General features: G+C 41.7%; 1 protein-coding gene across 6 annotated transcripts in view; it reads left to right on the forward strand.

Moving 5' to 3' along the window:
* Positions 1 to 20486, forward strand: part of SEMA4G (semaphorin 4G) — a 316367-nt gene that overhangs the window by 49831 nt on the left and 246050 nt on the right. For 3 of the 6 annotated variants that reach the window (XM_068255250.1, XM_068255251.1, XM_068255252.1), the window contains exon 2: positions 5292 to 5473. Coding sequence is in view for 1 of the 6 variants with exons in the window: in XM_068255248.1 (XP_068111349.1) it covers positions 8330 to 8365 (36 nt within the window). In the remaining 5 variants the exon portion in view is untranslated. Of the gene's footprint in view, positions 1 to 5291; positions 5474 to 8005; positions 8366 to 20486 lie in introns of those variants that run through there. The other 3 variants (XR_011024252.1, XR_011024253.1, XM_068255248.1) reach the window with 1 other exon arrangement.

The raw sequence follows: 20486 nt of genomic DNA on the forward strand, positions 1-20486 counted from the left end.
TGACAGGTTGATATAAACATAGTATTGCACATCCAAGTTAGACATGCATCGACGAGCATCCTTTTCGTCTACTCTAACCAGTAGACAGACTGATAAATCCTGGACCAGTGCTGGTCACTGGGTAAGTGCTGAACCAATCTCTCAAATGAGCATGTGTTTAGAATGGTTGGGGGTGACAGTCAGTAAAAGGACATTGTGACCTGTCTCCATGTCTGGCTTGGCTAGAAAAGTACCATGCCTACTATGGGGTAGGAAGGAACAGTGCAAGAAATAGGGAATCTGGGCAGCTTACCAGCAGGGCCCACTCAAACCATGTTTTGTGGAAGCACTGCCTCAGACTAAGATGCATGTATAGTATAATCTCTGAGGAGCATTCCCTTTACTGATATTGCTATGGAACCTCAGTGCACATTGTTACTTCCTTGTAGTGATGTCTTTTCTGTATGAACAAGGAGAAACTGTGATGCAGTGTTCCTCAAGCCTGTTCTCATTTCTCCCATATGGTGCATATTTTGCAGGCAACCTCACCTATGCTCAGTGGGGTAATTAGTGTCTCAGCTGCGTGGATTCCATATAGCTGAGACACTAATTACCCCACCTGTGCATAGGTGAGACTGCCTGCAAAACATGCACCGTTGGTGAGTAACAAGGACAGGCTTGAGAAACACTGCTGTAATGCATCAGTGTCCAATAGGATTTCACCTTTCAGCAGGTTAATGTTTTAGCTGATATGAAGGGTGACCAGTTTATACACTGGCGTTCCCAAATGAAATGAGTACGTTTGTGTTTATAAATATGGCTGTTCGAGAAATGAGAAATGAGGAAGCCCATGCATTATTGATGCAGTAATATCTGTGTGCTGTACACAGGTGGGGGGAGGGGTGTTCACCTGTAACTATTGCTGTGAAATTGAATTGTCTGATAGTTAAAGTCTTACCGTTGGAACACTAAGAAGATTAGAGTCATGAAAGTTTGATTGGCATGCTGCATGCAGCGGCCGGCTCTGTTGACGCAATCTAGATGTTAAAATCTGTTTATTAGCAGCACAGAGTGTGAAGCTGCGTGTTGCTTGCTCAGTCAGTGGAAAATCTTCATTTTACTTGCAGATTATTATTCAATTACATATGTCCAGCTACCGCTTTCCCGAAGAAGGCGGTAATCTCTTATTAATTCATTCCTCTCATTGACCCCTGTTATACCTTTGGATGGCAATAAAGGTTGTTACCATTAAGATCATTAAAGCTTCAAGTGGTCTTTAGAATATGAATTGATAGCTCATCCGTTCAGTTGTGTATCTGGACTCAGCTAATTGACCTTCTGGTAAAGACTGTTACTGCTAGAATACATTGGCAGAACAATAGCGCTTTGTGTTGGTACACTACGCCATTGATCACAGTTCATTAACGCAGGTGATTGCTGCTTCCATTTTTTTTATTTTTTTTTTAGGATTATTACCTCCATTGTTATAGTAATTGCAGATGACCACTTACCAGATATTACTGTTGTCTCTCAGTGGTGTAAAAAGCATCCCCTCACATTTATTTCATATAGTACAAATCCGTAACTATAAGAGATTTGTTGTCGTCTTCCATCAGGGCAGTCTGGCCCACAGCCCAACTTCTGTGTAATTCCATTACTTATAAGATGTGACCTGAATAGCATATCTGTGATCTGTTATCTGCTTGTTTGGTCTGAGAGGACAGGAAGAGGTGATCAGACCAGCTATGCAGATAACATATCACTGATACAGAAGTCAGATTAGGTTACAATAAAGCCATGGGCAGAAGTGAGGGAAGCGGATTACAGAAACAATGCAGATTACTTGGCTGTTCTGCTGATCCTCTACCTCTAATGCCTTTAGCCATAGCCCCTGAACAAGCATGCAGATCAGATGTTTCTGACTGGATTAGCCATCGCAGGGGGGCCCAGAGGCTTTGTGGGCCCCTCCGCCATCTCCCCAACCGCAAGTGCAGCCAATTAGCAAAAAAAACCCTCCCCATTCACTTACATAAACTGTATGCAGGAGCGTGTGTAATTATTTTCCTGCTTCCAGACGCTGCATCACAGCAGAACACTCTCTACTGCCATTAATCAGATCCCGATCACATGACCCGCATGGTGTTTGGGGAGCAAGGGGGCCCCATACTATCATTTTTGCAGGGGGGCCCAATTATATCTAGTTATGCCCCTGGTTCTATTCATTATCTGTATACAAGTACAATTCATTATATCCTACTTTTTTTCGCCTTAGGTTTGCTTTTTAGACCGGGTTTTGGGAAAGTAGAGCCCACAGCAAAGCTACAGGAAAGTAAAGCCAAAACACAGCTTGTAGTGCTCAACTCTGTCTCTACCGGTCTTCTTAGCTGAGCTATAGGTGTCACCAGAGTTCCCCTACATACCTTTGGTTGATTCTGCTCCACATTATCAAACCTTGCACTGGTAGTTGGTGTTGCTATTTTAATAAACTGATCATGTGCCTTCAAAAATTCTCTGGGTTTCTAATTAAATTAGAAAAACGATTAAAGATGTTTGCTCCTTGCTCCACTTCACTAATCTTCTCATTAAACATGGGAGATGATGTATAAAGAAAATGTTACATCTAATTGCATTATAAAGACAATTTAATGACTGAAACGTGTATTATGTTCCCAAATTCGACTTAAATAAGAATATACAAAATGAAAATTCAGATTCTGCTTCAACATTCTGGCATTTAAAATTTAGCTTGGCTGAGATTTAAGGCTGAAACCCACTAGAGCGATTTCCCTAACGCTCTGCCAATGTAAATGGATGGAGCAGATTCCACTAGACTAGAGCGATTGGGATTAAAGGGAAATCGCAATCGCAGGACATGCAGCATTTTGGAAGCTTTTTCATTCTAATGAATTGTGCACTAGATTGTTACTAAAAATGACCATAAACACAATCATTTGGTACTTCAAAAATGTAGCATCTATGTGTAGTGTTCTGCTACTTCTGAAAGGTTCTTTCTGCCAGTAATTCTTGACAGTCAGCAGTATTTGCCCTTCCCTAATTATCAGTGGGCGAGCTGTTCACAGGCTGTTTCCATGCTGTGTAGTTTGGGGCTTTCCAGTAGTATTTTACGTGTGACAGAAATGATGGCAGTTGTAGTGTAATGATAGCATATTAGGTTTCCAAAATCCAGGTAACAGATATTGCGCTATAAAAAGAAACCTCAAAAAAAGTATCAAACAATATACCGGTACAATAGACTGCTAGGTTTAATAATCGTCAGCTTCGAAAGCCACAAATCAAATAAATGTCTCGATTGACTGATTTTAATGATTTGATTCATTTAATTTTTATGTTGTATGTTATGGTGTATACTCGTGTCACCCACAACTTACAGGTGTACACATGGCCAGTACTTAATTAACCCCGCCCCCTCCAGCATAATGTTTTTTCCATATGGAAGATTTGCTACATTAATTATACCAATTGTGCAAAATGTGTTACTGAAGATTCTGAAATAAGTTGCAATTTGGAGTGTTTTAGGCTAAGTTCACAGTGGGACGTTAAAGTTGCGCGTTAAAACAGCATTTAACGCAGAATAACTCACTGCAATGAAAAATCAATGCCCTGTTCACAGTGCACACGTTGCGTTGGTGACTAAAGCTGCACGTTAAGTAAAAGTACTGCATGCAGTGCGTTATACATGTTATTAGCTGCGTTGGACTGTTTGCACATGCTCAGTAATGACTTGGAAGCATACTTTTCATTGCCTGTATTTTTTACTGTATTTGCTGTATGCGACGGTAATGCTGCGTTGCCACTTTTTGGGCGCGTTGCGTTGTAAGCTTGCGGTGCGACTTTAACGTGGCATCAAAACGCAACGGCCCACTGTGAATCTAGCCTTATAGCTAAATTGAGGCCTGGGGCACACTAGAGCGCTTTTTCTTTGAGTGATTTTGGGGTTTTGAGAATCGCCAGCGCTTTTAAAAACTCTTTGCTAATGAAAGTGTATGGAGGAGAGCCCACTAGTGCGATTGCAATTTTGAAAATAGCAGGACATGCAGCATTTTGTGAGCACTTTTGCTCCAATGCATAGTATAGGAGTGCTGGCAAAGTGCACATAAATTGTAAATGTAAGCGATTTGCATGTGATTTTTTTTTTTTTTAAAGTGCTGAAACTACCCAGAAGCACAGTGCATTTGAATCCACCAATCAAATTGAGAATCATTAATTGCAAACCCTATGAAATCGCTGACAAGTCACTGATACTCTTTACATATACACTACCTTAATCGCCGGAAATCGCAGTTTCAATCACCTGCAAAGCGCTTACACAAAGCGCTAGCAATTACGGCAGCGTTTTGTGATATCTAGTATGGCCCAGCCCTCAAGATGTTTTAAAATTGACTATGGGCTCTTTCACACTAGAGGCTGCGGTAGCAAAGGCTGAAAGTCAGCCTTTTTCTTAACGCCAATACATAGCGCTTTCAAAACGTTTTCAAAGCGTTTTGAAAGCGTTTTACAGCTCATATGAAAACGTCCTTTTTTTTTTTTTCTATAAAAAGCTGTAAAACGCTTTGAAAACGCTGAAGTTGGCGTTTTCCATTGACTATCATTGAAACGCCAACAGCCAATTTCGGCTGTAAACAGCCCTGAAAAAGCTCCTGGGAGCGTTGAAACACAACGCTCCAAAACGCAGAGTTAGATGTGAAAGGTAAAATGAAAGTCTATGGACTTTCATTTTACCTTAGAAAACGCCAACTTCGGCTGTGGCGTTTAAAACGCCGAAAAAGTCCTCTGGTGTGAAAGGGCCCTATCTGAGTCTCATTCCTGGAGGTAAGTCCATCACTACACCCATTTGTAACCGGATTCTAGTGTATTATATTCTGTTGGTGCCTCGGTTTACCTGCAAGTTAGCATAGTGTTCCTGTACGCCTTTCCTCATATCTTTTGGCCTGATTTACCAGTGTATCTGTAGAGATCCCTGATATTCCCTGTTGGAGGGATCCTGGTAGTCATGCAACAAACGTGGACTAGAATGGCTGCTATTGCAGTGGTATCACTGCTCTCCATATCCCCTGTCAGTGCATCAATGTAAAGTAAAGATAACCTGCAGCACTACAAGATGACTAGTCGGCCTGGAGACTGTCCACGCTTGCCTTTGTGTCTTTTCCATGGGAAAGTGCTCCATACAGGACGTAGAGCCATGTTATGCTCCATGTGAGACTCTTCCAGTTTAAGTATCATTTCAGCTGCCAGAGGTGTAAGAGAAAGTTGCCTTCTGCTACAACATAAATGTTTTCTTTTTTTATTTACAGGCTGATATTTATGGAGGATTGACTACCTTGGGATCAGTCTCCCGTGGGAGGTTTAGCTCTGCATGAAGTTCTGCTGAGAACATGGGGAACCTGTAGGCCTCCTGGTCATCCTCTGCTGCTGTTAATGGGTTTCTGCATGATTTTCTGGTCATCTACCAAGTAAAGATCATTTTGGTGTCTTGGTATGTATCCGTTGCATTTTTCATTTGACAGCTGTTTATGCTGTTCATGTATTACTTTGTACGTAGATGTATGTTATAGATTTCATGCTGCTGATTTGGTGTTGGATTTTGTGAGCTGCCACAAGTCAGGGTGACCTGTCAGTGTCTTTCAGTGCTTTCATTTGCATGTGTGTATTGTGCTTCTTAATGGTAACATTAGAAGTCAGGTCACAATGACCTAATCTGATGCCATACTTAAATCGGTTTCATCTCTGCAAGCACAAAAAACAAAATACGTAGTCAGCATGAAATTTAGACACAAACAATTGCTGGACATCAACTGTGGAAAGTTTTATCAGAACTTTCTGCACTGCCTGGTAATACGCTGCGAGTTTCATTCCAGTGCAGTGAATGAGAATTGGAGATTGCAGGTTGGGTTTAATACAGCTAAGTAATTGAACATACACAAAAAAAAAAAAAAAAAAAAACCCGACAAACTATAAATGGCCAGATGACATACATAAATGCATGTTTAACTTTTGTAACTTTCTTCTCTGCGCAGAGCTTTATTGGGTACAGAGCAACTAGGTTATACATAAGAAAGCTTTCAGCAGGCACCACAGTCATCATTTGTGTTGTTTTATTTATGTTTTGCTTTTTTTTTTATTGTGCTATTGTTGCACTAAAACAAAACAAGTTTATTGCATATGGCTCATACCATTGTGTGAATTTGATTTCAACTTTACAAGAGGGACACTTTGGTGGTGTAATGGTCTCTTTTTAATTTATGTTGGCACTAGCACTTAGATTGTAAACACTTTTAGTGTCAAAACACCAATGTCAGTCCCTGTACTATCTTAATTAACTTACTATACTGTACTCGTTTTATGATGGTTGGTTATAATGTTTTGGCTTGTTTTCTGTGACTGGCCTGCAAAAAACGTCCAGCCAGTGGGGTCGCTTGTTATAGGTCAGTAATTCAGATGGTATTTAATGCCGGGCATAAGTACAAAAGCCAGCTAAGTTGCAATTTCAAAAGGCAACGATGCACTTACCGTAGTTCCCACAATTCCGAGTTTATTGACAGTTCATAGACAGTTAACACGTTTTTACTACTACTGGTTAACCACAATCTACATTTATGAGATGTTAAAAAAGTGGAGAGAAAAAATGCAGAGCTGTTTTGATTTCTCCTATCTGTCATTTCATGGTTTCACAAAGGCCTCAATTCACTAAACTTATCTCCTGTCTTTAATAACTCTTCTAGAGTTGTTACCATGGTGATAAGGCGTGTATTATTCAGGAAACATTTTACCTCAGGCAAGCCTAAAGTTAACTCTTCTGTCTTTAAATTAACTCTCCAATCCTTAAAATAACTCCAGAGTTAAAGACAGGCTGTTAATTAGCTGCATGTGAAAATAACTACAGAGGAGGTAAATTAACTACAGAGGAGGTAAATTAACTACAGAGGAGGTAAATTAACTACAGGAGAGGTAACTTAAGGAATGAAGAGGTAAGATAACTCTCTCACGTGTGGAGGTAAGTTTTCTCTTGCCTTATTATCTCTAGCATGATCTTAGTGAATTGAGGCCATTAAGTCAGCACAACTGTGTGAGAACTGCCATACCAGACACTGAACACTACGGACGTTCAGGGGCAGCTGGAAGGCAAGTCCAGCACCAGCTTCAACATGGGCTTGACACGCACGCACTCTCACACACACACACACACACACACACACACTTTTTATTTTTATAACCAGCACAATTGTTCATGATTGTCTGAAGTAAAAATATGCAGTGTGTACAGATGTCCCCTGACATTGTTGACAAGGTCATTAGTGGTCCATGGTGTTGGGTCCTAATGACAACCTCTTGCGGGAGCTTCTATTTATGTACATGTGGTGAGTTGTCTCCTGCTCACCCCCCTCTACTTTACATAGAATAGATAGAACACCTTACTAATGCTGGGCATACACAGCTCGATTTTGCTGCTTGATTCTCCCGCTCGATTACGCAGGTATACTCTTATCTTCGCTTGTTTTTCCTATCTTTTTGCATTGTGTTCATTGAGGAATCGAGTGGCGAAACAATCGGGCGGGAGATCGAACATGCTGGAAATTATCTATCGAGCCATCGAAATGGCTCAGAATCAAGCTGTTTATTCCCAGAATTAGATAGGAGTCAAGTTTTATGTCTGTACAGTGTTCATTGCTAAAGAATCATGACTGTTTAGGAAAGTAAGGTGGTGCCGCTAGTTAGGCCGAACTATTCTGCTACATGGGGTCACCATCTCTTCTTGCTGACATACAGTATAAGTGAATCACTGTGTTAGGCACATGCTGTACTCTCAGTATATTCCACACCTGATTACATTTTACCCTGGTGTGGAGCTGACACTTTCTTCCCTGCTTGATGGAATGCTTCATGCTAGAATCCCTTCATCAGTGCATTCCTCAGCTAATCCTCTGTCAGAGCGGCCATGTCTATGGGATGGAGATCTGAGAATTGTCATCACAGCGGGGAGAGGGGGGACTGCGCAATGTTTTGTATTTGTCTGGTCTTGCTCTTCATGGGGAAGCGTCAGCTTTGGCAAGATGAAATGTAATTACAGCCGCACCGGGTGCTTAGACATTACTACATGACCTTTTACGCTGTGCGCTTTTATATGTGCTTGTGGCAGTCCTGCTGGGCAGAACAGATTGCGCAGTATTGTCTGTTCCATAACAATGTTGATATGTGATAATGATGTGTAACATTGGAAGTGAAGCACACCATTGGTGATTGCTCTTCTGCAACTTGGAGAAGGTTGTTAGACTCAGTGACTCGGTGGGAACTGTAACGGAAGACAATCTGTAAGAGGTTTTAAGTGGATGCGATGAGAGGGCATTGGATTGTCTCTACACTGCTTCAGGTAAGTAGAGCATTTCCTCATGCTCTCAGGGGATGATGATCTAAGGTTAGATAATAGTGAGGAACTGCAAACCTGCACTGGATTTTTATTTAAAAGTTGTCTCTTTTAAGCCCCATACTTACATGCTCAACGGCAGTCTTTTATGCAGCACAATTATTGAATAACTTTTGTTGTGAAACAAGTTGAACAACCAAAAAAAGTTGCTTGCTATTGTTCAAGGAACTGATAAGACTGATAAGCCGTCAATCCAACAGTTGGATTGACGTCTTTTTTGGCTGTTTAACTTGTTCCACAGCAAAAGTTGTTCAATAATTGTGCTGCATAAAAGACCGCTGTTGGGTGTGTTTGGGGCTTTACTTGGGTCATCAGAATTTACTGGATCTGCAGAAACTTGAGCAGTTCTTGAGTAGTCATGTCTGTTTTCAAAGGGTTATCTGATTTTGCTGTTTTGTTGGCCATGCCCCATTTGGCACCTCCCTAATAACTTACTTAAATGCCCTAACTTGAGGAGATAAGCCTGGATTCTGTGTTTTGTTTTACATGTAACTTATCGTGGCCAGGGTTGAATCCAGTGCTCTACCTTTCCCTGTCTGTGACCATTGTTTGTCCGCTTGCACACAGCTTATGCGGGTGTATGTATGGTGCAATGCACACGGATGTATTTTGTTAGCTCCCTTTTGGTCTTAAGGCGCCCATACACTGGTCGATTTCAGCCATCAATCAATCGATTGATCGATTCTATAGAATCGATCGATGAGAAATCGATTCTTTTAAATTCCCAAATCGATTGACTGGCAGGGTGGAAAATCTAGGTCGATCTGTTGAGATTGCTTATCATTTTGCATTGGCCCTAATGGAAATCTGATGGCAAAAAATGCCATCAGATCGATTTTCAATAGATTTCAAACTGAAATCTATTGGAAATTTGTTCCTATTAAAAAAATGTTCCTAAACACATCAGATAGATCAAAAATCTATCTGATGATCTATCTGCTGCTAATCTAGGAGTGTATGGCCACCTTTAGTTTGATGCACTATCTGTCCCAAGAGAGGACATTAAGATATCTGCTGCTAATATTTAGATATGTTGCATTGCATGCATGCTTGCACTAAGCATGTTATAGGGCCAGAGTTAGGACCCATATGAATTATGGGAAACCTCTGACTATGTGACTGTGCAAAAGCATGTATTCTTTTGTAACAAAGACCCTGGCTTTTACCTTAGCTACAGGGATAACTGTGGTTCCTGGATTATTTATTTGCAGGAAAGTATCTGCATGTGAGTGTGCAAAGGGTTAACTGATTTTCATATTTTGATATGGCCTGGGCAATGGTTGTCAAGTTTTGCAAATTTGTTGCAAACACATTTTTTAAAAATCCAGTTCAGATTTGTTCAGTAAAGCAATCTCAGCCGGACTTCACAAGTTGATTGAGAGCTTTGGGTATAGGCTTTAAAGTAGACCTGAACACTTGCACAGGGCAAAAGAGAAATAGAGAAAGGCACGTTGTATGTATTTAGAGTTTAGCCTGTATAATTTCCCCTTATCTGTGATTAATCACAAGTTGTAATTTGGTCCATCAGCTGACTGCCACAATAGTCTAATTTGAAAGCACATGATGTTAACAATATGTCTGCTTCCATGAAAGCAGGAAGTATAAGCACTGCAGATTTACTGCAGGATTTGTATCAGCTGTAACAAAGAAATGTTTTTCTTTAAAGGTTAGTATGCTGTTGCGTCTCTTTTAGAGCAGAGAGGAAGTTCTGAGTTAAAGTCCCGACTAATGCTACGTACACACATGCGACAACGATCGTTCGTTGAGAACGACAAACGAACTTTTAATTGATGAAAGAACGACCTAAGTAAAGTTAGTTTTAAAAGGTGTGTAACGATCTGATCGTTAGAACGAACGTTACATCACGTAAAGCAACTATTGCGCCTGCGCATACAAATGAGAAGTTCCATGGAGAAATAGTGAAATGCGCATGTCAAGCCTAGTACGAACGACCGTTTCCAACGATGTACTACTTTTGCAAACGATCGTCGTTGGTTAAAATCCGCCGAGACAGAACTTTCTTTTGTAGCGATTTGGCTCGTTCGTCGTTTGCCTTAATAGTCGGTGGTTCGTTTTTTGTAACGATCGTCGTTGGTAAAGATCGGGGTGTGTTTGCACCTTAAGGTGACCCTGACATGAGTGATGTATGCAAACTGCCATTCCTGCCTTTTTAAAAAAAAAAAAATGCTGCTTGCCCGGCTATTGCGCTGATCAACCTCCTCTAATGCTCCCTGGGTCACTGAACCAGAATGAGAGCGCAGATCACACCTGTAACTCCACCCTGCCTCTAGTGGATCGCTTGTTCCAGGTGTGTCACTGAGAAACGATTACAGGTGTATTTCCACTTTCTCTAGGGAGAAAATACAAACATCAAATCAGCTCAATATATATGATATACCTTGACAAGCTTTATTACCCAGACATACCTGTGTGCTGGAGTTCTCCATGTGCTGGAGTTCTCCATGCTCCAATTCGAAAACTGCTTTACATAGTTCTTGGCTGTTACTGAGATGGGTCTGATTACATCCAGCTGTCGCTTACGTGTGCAGAGCCATTGTTGGTGTGAGTGCTTGTTTTGCGCACCCGTTTGTAACTACTGTCCAAATTTTTTTTTGTAAACATACATTTTATTGATTTTTAGCACTGTACAAACCATACACATATACAATTTATACAACACATTACCCTACAAATCCTCCCCCCCCCCCCCATGCCCACCACCCTAACCTTCATGGTCTGTCTCCTCCCAGTGGAGCATATACAACAAATCTGGACAATGATCAATACAAGTACATTCCATTCTTTTTAGATGGTGGCGGGTTTACAAGCTCACTTTGATGCTCCATTTCATACTTCTACATGCTTTTAATTGGATATTATTTCAAAATAATTATGCATGCAAGTGTTTTTTTTAAAGTTTTTTTTAATCAACCCTCCCCCCCCCCCCCCCCCCCCCAAAAAAAAGAGTATACATGCCGCAACAGTTCACAGATCCTCATTTCCTCCTTCTCCCCAGCCACTCTGAAGCGATGTTTCCCTATTAGAAGCTGATAGCCATGATAGGCCATCAGTCAGCGAGGGGGAATGACTTTAGCTGACAGAGCAATGGTTATATTGCCCTGCATGACCATGTGACCACAGGAGGAGACTAACTGGGAGTGAGCAGGCAGCTGACGGTCGCTGAAAAAGAGATGAGGATTGGTAATATAGCACTTCAGTACCACCTTTCCCCAGGCTCGCTGCCTAGGTGTAATACTGGACTCCAGTCTCTCATTCAAACCACACATTGACAAACTATACTCCTCTTGTCAACTACACCTAAAAAACATCTACTGCATCCACCCTTTTCTCACACAAGACACTACCAAACTTCTGGTGCATGCCCTGATTTCGCCACTAGACTATTGTAAATTTCTGCTGTGCATCCTCCCAGCCAACTGCCTAGCCCCGCTACAGTCCATCATGAACTCTGCTGCATGACTCATCCACCTCTCCTCCAGCTTCTCCAGCCCAATCCCCCCTCTGTCAGTCCCTTCACTGGCTGCCAGTCACACAAAGGACACAATATAAAACCCTTACCCTCATCTACAAAGCTCTCCACAACCTAGCTCCTTCCTATCTAAATAAACTTTTTTCCAGATACTATCCTACACGCAGTCTCTGTTCTACTACCGTCTGTAACAATATTCTCCTGTCTTCTTCACTGGTCACCTCTTCTCACTCCAGCTTACACGACTTCTCTCCTCCTCTCCCTTTCTCTTGAACACTCTCCCTCAACACATCATTAACATTGCCACTCACCCACACTTACCCTTTTTAGGCACAATCTGAAAACTCACCTCTTCAGGCAAGCATACACGCCTACCTAGGACACTTCGGCCACTGACCACTATTTCTACCATCCTATACATTCCTTTACCTACTCTCGTATCCTTTAAACCGTTATGCCTGGTAGAACACATGCAATTTCCCATGAGATTGACGGTCAAATTGATTTCCAAGAGGTCTGATCTGATTTCCGATCATTTTTCTGATCACCTAAATCAGATTGGAACTGTTGGAAATAATCTATTTTACTGTGTGTGTGTGTGTCTGTGTCTGGGTCTGTATCCATATATCTATATCTCTCATATGAGTGATTATTTACTAGTAATATTCAGTCGAATGCAGGCTGCATCGGGGCTTTGATTTAAAAGGACAGGGTTTTTGTTGTCCTGAACATTTCATCAGGGACCACAATCCCACTTAACCCCCCCCCCCCCAGTTTCAAATTTGTGCCTGATTGTGGCCATAAGGAAGCTGAGCCATTCCTTTACCTTTCCCTGAATGAGCTGGTTGTTTGTGAGATTTTTCTTTCTCACTTTAAGTAGATAGGTAACTGTATCTTCTCCAGCTGCCCCCATTCCATGTAGGACAGGTGATACTGGCCCTCTGTGGCTAACTATCATGTTTTATCTGCTTAATCCTCCGGTTAAGCCGCATACTACACGAGTAGATGCGGCTCGATTGATAAGATCTGACAGGACGGATCTCCGCACCGCCGATTCCCTGCTCGCTCCCCGCGAGGGGACAATGGCAGGGAATCGAGCGGAAGATAAGCGGCGCCGGCGGGGATGAGCGGGGAATCGAATGTGGCACGCGAGCGGGGACGCGGCGGGCACGCGGAAGAGGCGATCCGGCGGCTAATCGAGCCGCCGGATCGCTGCAATGTCCCATAGTGTAGATGGGGCTTAAAATGTATTGAGAAATGTAATTTGTTGTGGCATTGGGATTCAGAACTCAGCCTTTTTTCTTTCTCACATCAACACGATTTTAATTAAAACTTGTCTAGACTATTGCAGAAGGTGAGACCTTTGTGTTTCATAACATGCTTCCAGTAAATACAGTGAGAGGAATCTTTGACAAGGGTTTTATGAATTAGGTGCTCTCATTGGCACTTTAATAAAGGACTGATGTTTCTTCAGAGGAACGGTCATCAAAGCATGCTAGTGTATTAAACAATACCCCTTAAAGTGTAATGCAATGAAAGATGTAGATTGACATATAGAGAGTTATTGATTGTGTAGCAGAAGCCTTTATATTTGCTGCATGGGCTACTTCTGGGCACTCCTGTTTCCTCCCACATACCCAAAACATACAGATAAGTTATTTGGCTTCCCCCTAAATTGGCCCTAGACTACAATAGATAAACTACATGATATAGACATGTGACTATGGTAGGGATTAGCTTGTGAGCCCCTCTGAGGGACAGTTAGTGACAACACAATATACTCTGTACAGAGCTGTGGAAGGTGTTGGTGCTATATAAATACTAATAATAATTATTTGCTAGGATTTCAGTTCTTTCCCTGAGATGTTGGGGATTGTTGAGTTTCTTTGCAAATCAGCCCTTTTTATTTTTAAGACCTTATTTATAAAGCTGTATCTGTGCAGAATTGTGTGCATTGGCTTCTTCCATGGCTTCCATTTCTGTCTCAGAGAAACAACACAGTAACCAAGCAGCTCGGGGTGACCCATACCACTAGGAAAGTATAGGGACTAAACGAGACCAAAAAGTCCTCCTACTAAAGAGCAATGCTTTGTGTGATTTGCCTTCTTAAAACAGAAGGTACTTGCAATAATTCAGCTTTAAGTGAACATCTATGGTTACCCACAATGCACCGCTACTGAATATGCAAATGATCTCTTTTTGCCCCTTGAGCCAGGCTTACATCCAGAACCGCTAGTGTACAGCACACTCAGAAAACAAATATCAGCAAATAGAAAAGAAAGTGCTGAATGTATCTGAAGGTGTAACAATCTTCAACTAGACATTTAAGGTTTACAAAGGATGAAAGTAATTACAATATAAAAACAGTAATCCAATATCTGCTAAAACTTAACTTTTACTTGATTTTCAATAAGCCTGTAAATGGGTCCAGGTGAATTTACAATCCATATACCTCATTAAAAACTACATAGCTTATTGTTCCAGGATACAATAATGTGATCTTTTTCTTATGCCTAACGTGTTTCGTGGCTCACAGGCTGCTTCTTTCGAGGCAAAACAGTGGTACAAATACAGTGAAAAGGCATACACAGTAGACATTGGACTGGTAAAGATGATGAACCAGACCCTCTAATAAACATGCACCAGTATTGGTGATGTCTCCAACCACACATCAATTACCAGTATGTATGTATTTGTATTGCTGGATGTCCTGATTGTACACAGCTTTTAACGTCTTGTGTGCCTATGCTACTCACTATTCGTTTTGTACGATATACAGCGCTATGGAAGATGTTGGCACTATATAAATAAAAAAATAAGGGAAATAGTTTGTGAAGGGTAGAGGGCAAGGTTAAGTGAATGACAGGGAGACACCTGGCCTAAACATCACACGAACCTGATCTATAGCATAAATGATGCTGGCGATTAAACAATTAGTGCTTAATCCAGACGTATGTCGGTGAATTACCCTTCATAGTTTTGCTTCCAAGAAAGGTTTTGGTAACACCCAAAATACATTGTTCGGTACTTATCCGTTAGCCGGGCGCATCCGGCAGGTGGCGCTGTTGTTGCTAATTTCAATCACAAAACTGAATGTAAACGCCGGATGCGCCCGGAGCACCGGCTAACTGAATGTAATACGCCCGGCTAACTGAATGTAAACGCCGTAGGTGGTAACAATATGTATATTAAAGAAGAGAGTTAATTAAATGACAAATAAGCCGGCGGCAATGTGACAGATCAAGCTGCCGGGTTGCTTCGTGTCTCGCTCTCCTCCCCCCTTGCCCTTTCTCGTATAGAGCCCTGGGGGGCGGGGACATGCGTGTCCCCCCAGAGTCGTTCGTCGCGGCAGGGAATCCTGCTTTTTTTTATTGCGACGAACGACTCTGGGGGGACACGAGTCCCCTCCCCAGGGCTCTATACGAGAGAGGGCAAGGGGGGAGGAGAGCGAGACACGAAGCAAGCCGGAGGCTTGACCTGTCACATTGCCGCCGGCTTATTTGTCATTTAATTAACTCTCTTCTTTAATATACATATTGTTACCACCTACGGCGTTTACATTCAGTTAGCCGGGCGCATTACATACAGTTTAGCCGGGCGCATCCGACGTTTACATTCACAGTTCTGTGATTGAAATTAGCAACAACAGCGCCACCTGCCGGATGCGCCCGGCTAACGGATAAGTACCCCTTGTTCTTACTGCTGATAGCTTTCGGGTTGTATTTATGTTCTGTTGTTTGTTTTTTATTATTTTTATTATTATTGTGTTTTTGTTTTGTTTTTTGTTTAAATTTGATCAGTGTCTTTTTGTAGCTTGGAAGTTCTGAACTGATGATTCTGACTTTTTTTTTTTTTCATCCTGTGGCAAAGAGATTGTGCCTCAGCGCTGATTAGATATGTGTGAACGCTATTATTTGTGTTGATGTGCAGGCTAAACATTTGTACAAATGGCGGATACGATCATCACTGATGCAGAAATTCTTCCACACAGATGCAGAAGAAAAAAAAAACAGGAGGATCAGCAGCTGAAAACGTGCTATTAGACTGAAAGAAAAAAACACAGGATACTGCCAGTGGCAAACCATTACAGTAAAAACAGAGGGGTTTTTCCTGCAGCGCCCAGGGCCAGATTTAACTCTATTTTAAACCGCTTATATGGCAGCTGCGACACTGCACACAGTTTAGCTTTCGGATATCGCTTCTGTGATCATCTACGAAGACCTTTTCCTTTTTTCCCCTTTCTTACGACCTAATTATTTACATATTAACCCAATTAGCTTAATTTGCATCCATCAGAAATCTTGGTCCTGTGAAACCCTCACCTGGTGCCGTTATAAATGCCAGCACCTTTTTCCTGGCAGTGCTAGACTTTATAAATAGAGCCCTTTTATCTGCGTAGAAGGAAAGTAAACTTGTAAATGTGGCAGGATTGTTCATTAGGCAGCCTGTTCTTGTGACGACTGACCTAGAACAGACACGGGTTATTAAGCCTGAACTGGAAAATGTTCACCATCAAAGCCAAGGCTTAAAATGGTCTCTGAACTCACCAGTGTTGTAGCAACCAACTCCATCCCTGTTTTATATCTTAACCTTCATAATGTGTATGAGAAAGTTGGCCTAAATCCAAACTGACAGATAAATGTCACTGATCTCATTTCATCTTGTTTATATTTTTACTAAAATTAATGTCCTGATTGGCCAGCAAATTGCTTTGTTCTCCTTTTCTCTTGATATGAAATGCCGTGGAACTCACCTGCCATTTTCATTGTGTTTCATTATTGACATAAGGGTTCAATAGGGGTGCAAAATGAATGAACAGAGACTGTGAAGACCAATTCCATAGGTTTCCCACTCCTGGTTAATTTTTTTTCCCCCAAATTTCATTATGGCATCAAGATTACCAACTTGCACGGCAGTAATGGCATTCAATATTGCGACTACTGACTTACAAGACAAACCCCCGGCCAGTGTCCCCCCACCCCCCCCCACCCCCACCCCCATGCCCATGTGTAGTGTAAAAGTGTATGCAGCTGTGACTTCACACCTCCTCCACTGCATGTGTGACGCCAGTACATGCGCCTGTTGCCATACGGTACTGGCACTCACCGTGACAGCCAAGACTGGAGATGGCTAGGAGTCCAGCTAGTGGACAGGTGAGACTTTACTGAGCACTGGCACCTGGGATCAGCGGATCTTTCAGAAACAGTCTTATCAGTCTGCCGACAGCATGTACACACGTGCTGCTGTCGGCAGAAAGTCCGCCCAGCGGGAGGGTCTCATGGACCCATCGTTTGCTACAGTATGGCATGTGTACGTGCCTTAAGGGCAGGCAACAGATCACTCTCTGATCAGATTCCACTAAAGAGGGATCTATTTAATTGTCGATCTGCCCATAATGTCCTGTGGGCGATGTTGTCTTTTCTATATTTAAGTCTCATAACCATGCCTGGCAACTTTTAACTTTACATTTTAATTTTTAATAGTTTGGACATTGCATTCTGTAAAAATCTAATCTAATACATTGAAAATCTATTGAAATCTAATGTTCTTTTGATTGATTTTTGATCAGAAACAAATGTGGATGGGGAGAATTGTCATGTGACATGACATGTTAATGATCATGTGATCAAAATCCGTTGAGGTCAGCAAAAAGAGGAAGATCACTTTTCTAATCGCAATATAAACTACAGCCTTTTGTAAATCGGGCAGAGTTTACATTTCACACGATAGTAATAGCCATGGATTTCCACTACTTTTTTTAAAATTAAATAGGCACCTTTGCTTTTATTATAAATAGTAAATGTTTGTTATATCAGTAGCTAACCTCTTAAGCACACAGAACTTTACCGGCCAAACCAAAAGGTGATGTACCAAAAAAGTAATATTTCATTTTTTGCAAACAAAAGTTATAGGTGAGTTTCACTTCAGAAAGATGCTGTGACGTGTATTTTGTGATTGCACCTGTGACACTGTTTTCAGATAATGCCTGTGTAGGGAAAAGCCGTGGCTGTGGCTTACTACTTCCTCTTGCGCACTCTAGCCGAAACACTTAGGTTAGAGGCTGAGATAACGCTTTAGTGCCTCAAGCAAGTGTCAAATATTAGTTGGAATTATGAGCTCCTCCGATTATTTTTTTTAAATTTTCAGGAAGTACAATGGCAGCCGCCATGAAACCGGACATTATGCAGCTGGTTTAAGCATGGTGAGATGACACTGCACACTGATAACATTTAATGTACATGATATTAATAATGTGAATATTATTGAGGTATGTAGATGGCAGAGATGAGTTGAAGTGAAGGGAATGCTTTGCGTTCAGTGTTGCTTATCTTATGGCGGTTATCATATTATACCCAGAAGTCTCCGTGAAGAAGATTTGTGACTTGTTCACTTCTCTTCTATGGAAAGATAATAATCTCATACCCCAGAGGAAAACATGCTGTGTCTTGAGAAAATGTATTAGTAGGAAGTATATCTTTTATCTCACCAGACACATAATCATAAGCTACATTCTGAGCCCCTTTTTTACCCTCCCCATCTGATCACTCTGAAATCTGCAAGCTCTGCTGAAGGGGAGCTGCAGCTAAACATTTGACTGGCTCTGAAAAGTGTAGTGTCTGGGCTTCTGTCAAATGTTATCGCTGTTTAAGTAACTTTAAAGTGGGCCTGAACTCTTGCACAGGACACAGGGAAACCAGAGCGAAATACACCCTGTGTATTTTTAGAGAGAAGAGCCTGTCTGATTCCTCCTCATCTGTAAGTAATCACAAGTGTCATTTTATCTCTCAGCTGTCTGCACAGACTGTGTCGGCAGTCCTTGGCAGACACAGCTGCTATGTAAACACAGGATATTAACCATTGGTCTGCCTACATGAAAGCAGGAAAGAGACACACCGCAGATTTATTTTAGGATTTGTATCAGCTGTAACATAGAAATGCATTTCTTTAAAGGTTATTATGCGGTTGCGTATCTTTTAGAGCAGAGAGGACGTTCCTTCAAAATAAATGGGCTACTAACATTTTCCTGCTGGCTCTTGTATTGGGCAGACTGGTACTTGAATTCCATTTCAATTTATCCACTTCAGCTTTAAATGGTTAAGTAAGCTCTGCACCTTCCTGAGGAAGTGGGATGCGCCACTGAAACGCTTTGTATTTGAGTCAAATGAAGTCTAGCTACAGCAAATTGCGTGTTTGTCGTGTTTCATCTCCAGTGGTGAGAGCTTTCCCCCGGGAATTAGTGTATTCACTGTAAATCTTTTATCGGTTTGATGCTTCTGAACGGCGTTAGATAGGAATAAGAATGTTCTTTTCATAACGCAGATGACATCCATATTTGATAGGTTAAACTATATTTTTGCCTAGAGTTCCAGGTTAATGATCTGTCAGCGCTAGCTGCAAACATTTTGTAACCAGGTGATGCTGAATAGAGCGAGAAGCATTCTATAATGGTAGAGCCGCATGAATACTGATGTGACAGCCACAGAATCAGGCGCTGGCAGGATGACATTACATGTCCCATGTTAACACAAGTTCACCTTGGATCTCTGTAGATCAAAATACATCTACCAGATAAAAGGCCTCAGTCTCTGTTTGTGTGTCTTTCACAGCAGGGTTTTGTCATAATAACCTTTGGTAGCGTTACCTGGCTACACTCCACACAAAATAGATAGAATTAACCAGTTCAGTTCTAGAATCACTAGTGACAATTAGTGTATGGATTATGCTGCATTCAGACCTGTGGTTGGCCGTGAATTGCTTGAAATTATCTGATGAATAATGTTCAGCTGGGCCAATTTTTTAGAGCAGAAGCAGAGAATACTGCAGCAAAAGCATCCCTGTTTTGTTTGATGACTGAAAATGGATTGGTTTCTCTTGGCAACGGTGGCAACTTGCTGCGATTGTCTTTGTACCTGTCTCAGTGAATTTGTGTGTTCCATTTTCTGCACACAAAAAAAAACAAACATTTGCATCATGCAGGCTTTACTTTTAATATTGGCATTTATTTGTAAGAGTTAAAGCACACCTGACCTGAGGCAAAGCTACCTAAGGTAGGCACAACGGTATGTTCATGCTAGTTTTACTTACCCTCTGTTTCAGACAGGAAGAGGCCGGCTTGCTGCAATGTTCCCTCCTATCATCCGTCCATTTCCTCTTCAAGACCACTCTGCTCACTCCCCTTAAAGGGAATCTTAAGTCAAATAAAAAAAAAAGATTTTAACTTACCTGGGGCTTCTTCCAGTCCCCTGGACTCCTACTTTGCCCACGATATCTTCCTGATCCCCTCCGGCCAGCGGCAGTGACCCTCGCAAATCTGGGCTGTCGCTACCAGTCGGGCGCCTGAGAGAGTTCTGCGCATGCACAGTAGCAAATTGCATGTACCGTGCAGGTATGTAGATCCAGCATGAATGTGCATACCTTACATAGATTTTCTTTGGGTCAGCTATCCTTTAACCTGTTCCAATCCTGTTTTCAGATCACAGATATGTCTCTCCACCACTTACTTTTACAACCGAGATGTGTGTGTGTGTGGGAATCTGCCTGTGCTGGTGGGGTATCAACCTCCTCGCACTAGAGGGT

Source organism: Hyperolius riggenbachi, chromosome 10 (assembly GCF_040937935.1).
Source record: "Hyperolius riggenbachi isolate aHypRig1 chromosome 10, aHypRig1.pri, whole genome shotgun sequence".
In the NCBI taxonomy this organism is placed as follows: domain Eukaryota; kingdom Metazoa; phylum Chordata; class Amphibia; order Anura; family Hyperoliidae; genus Hyperolius; species Hyperolius riggenbachi.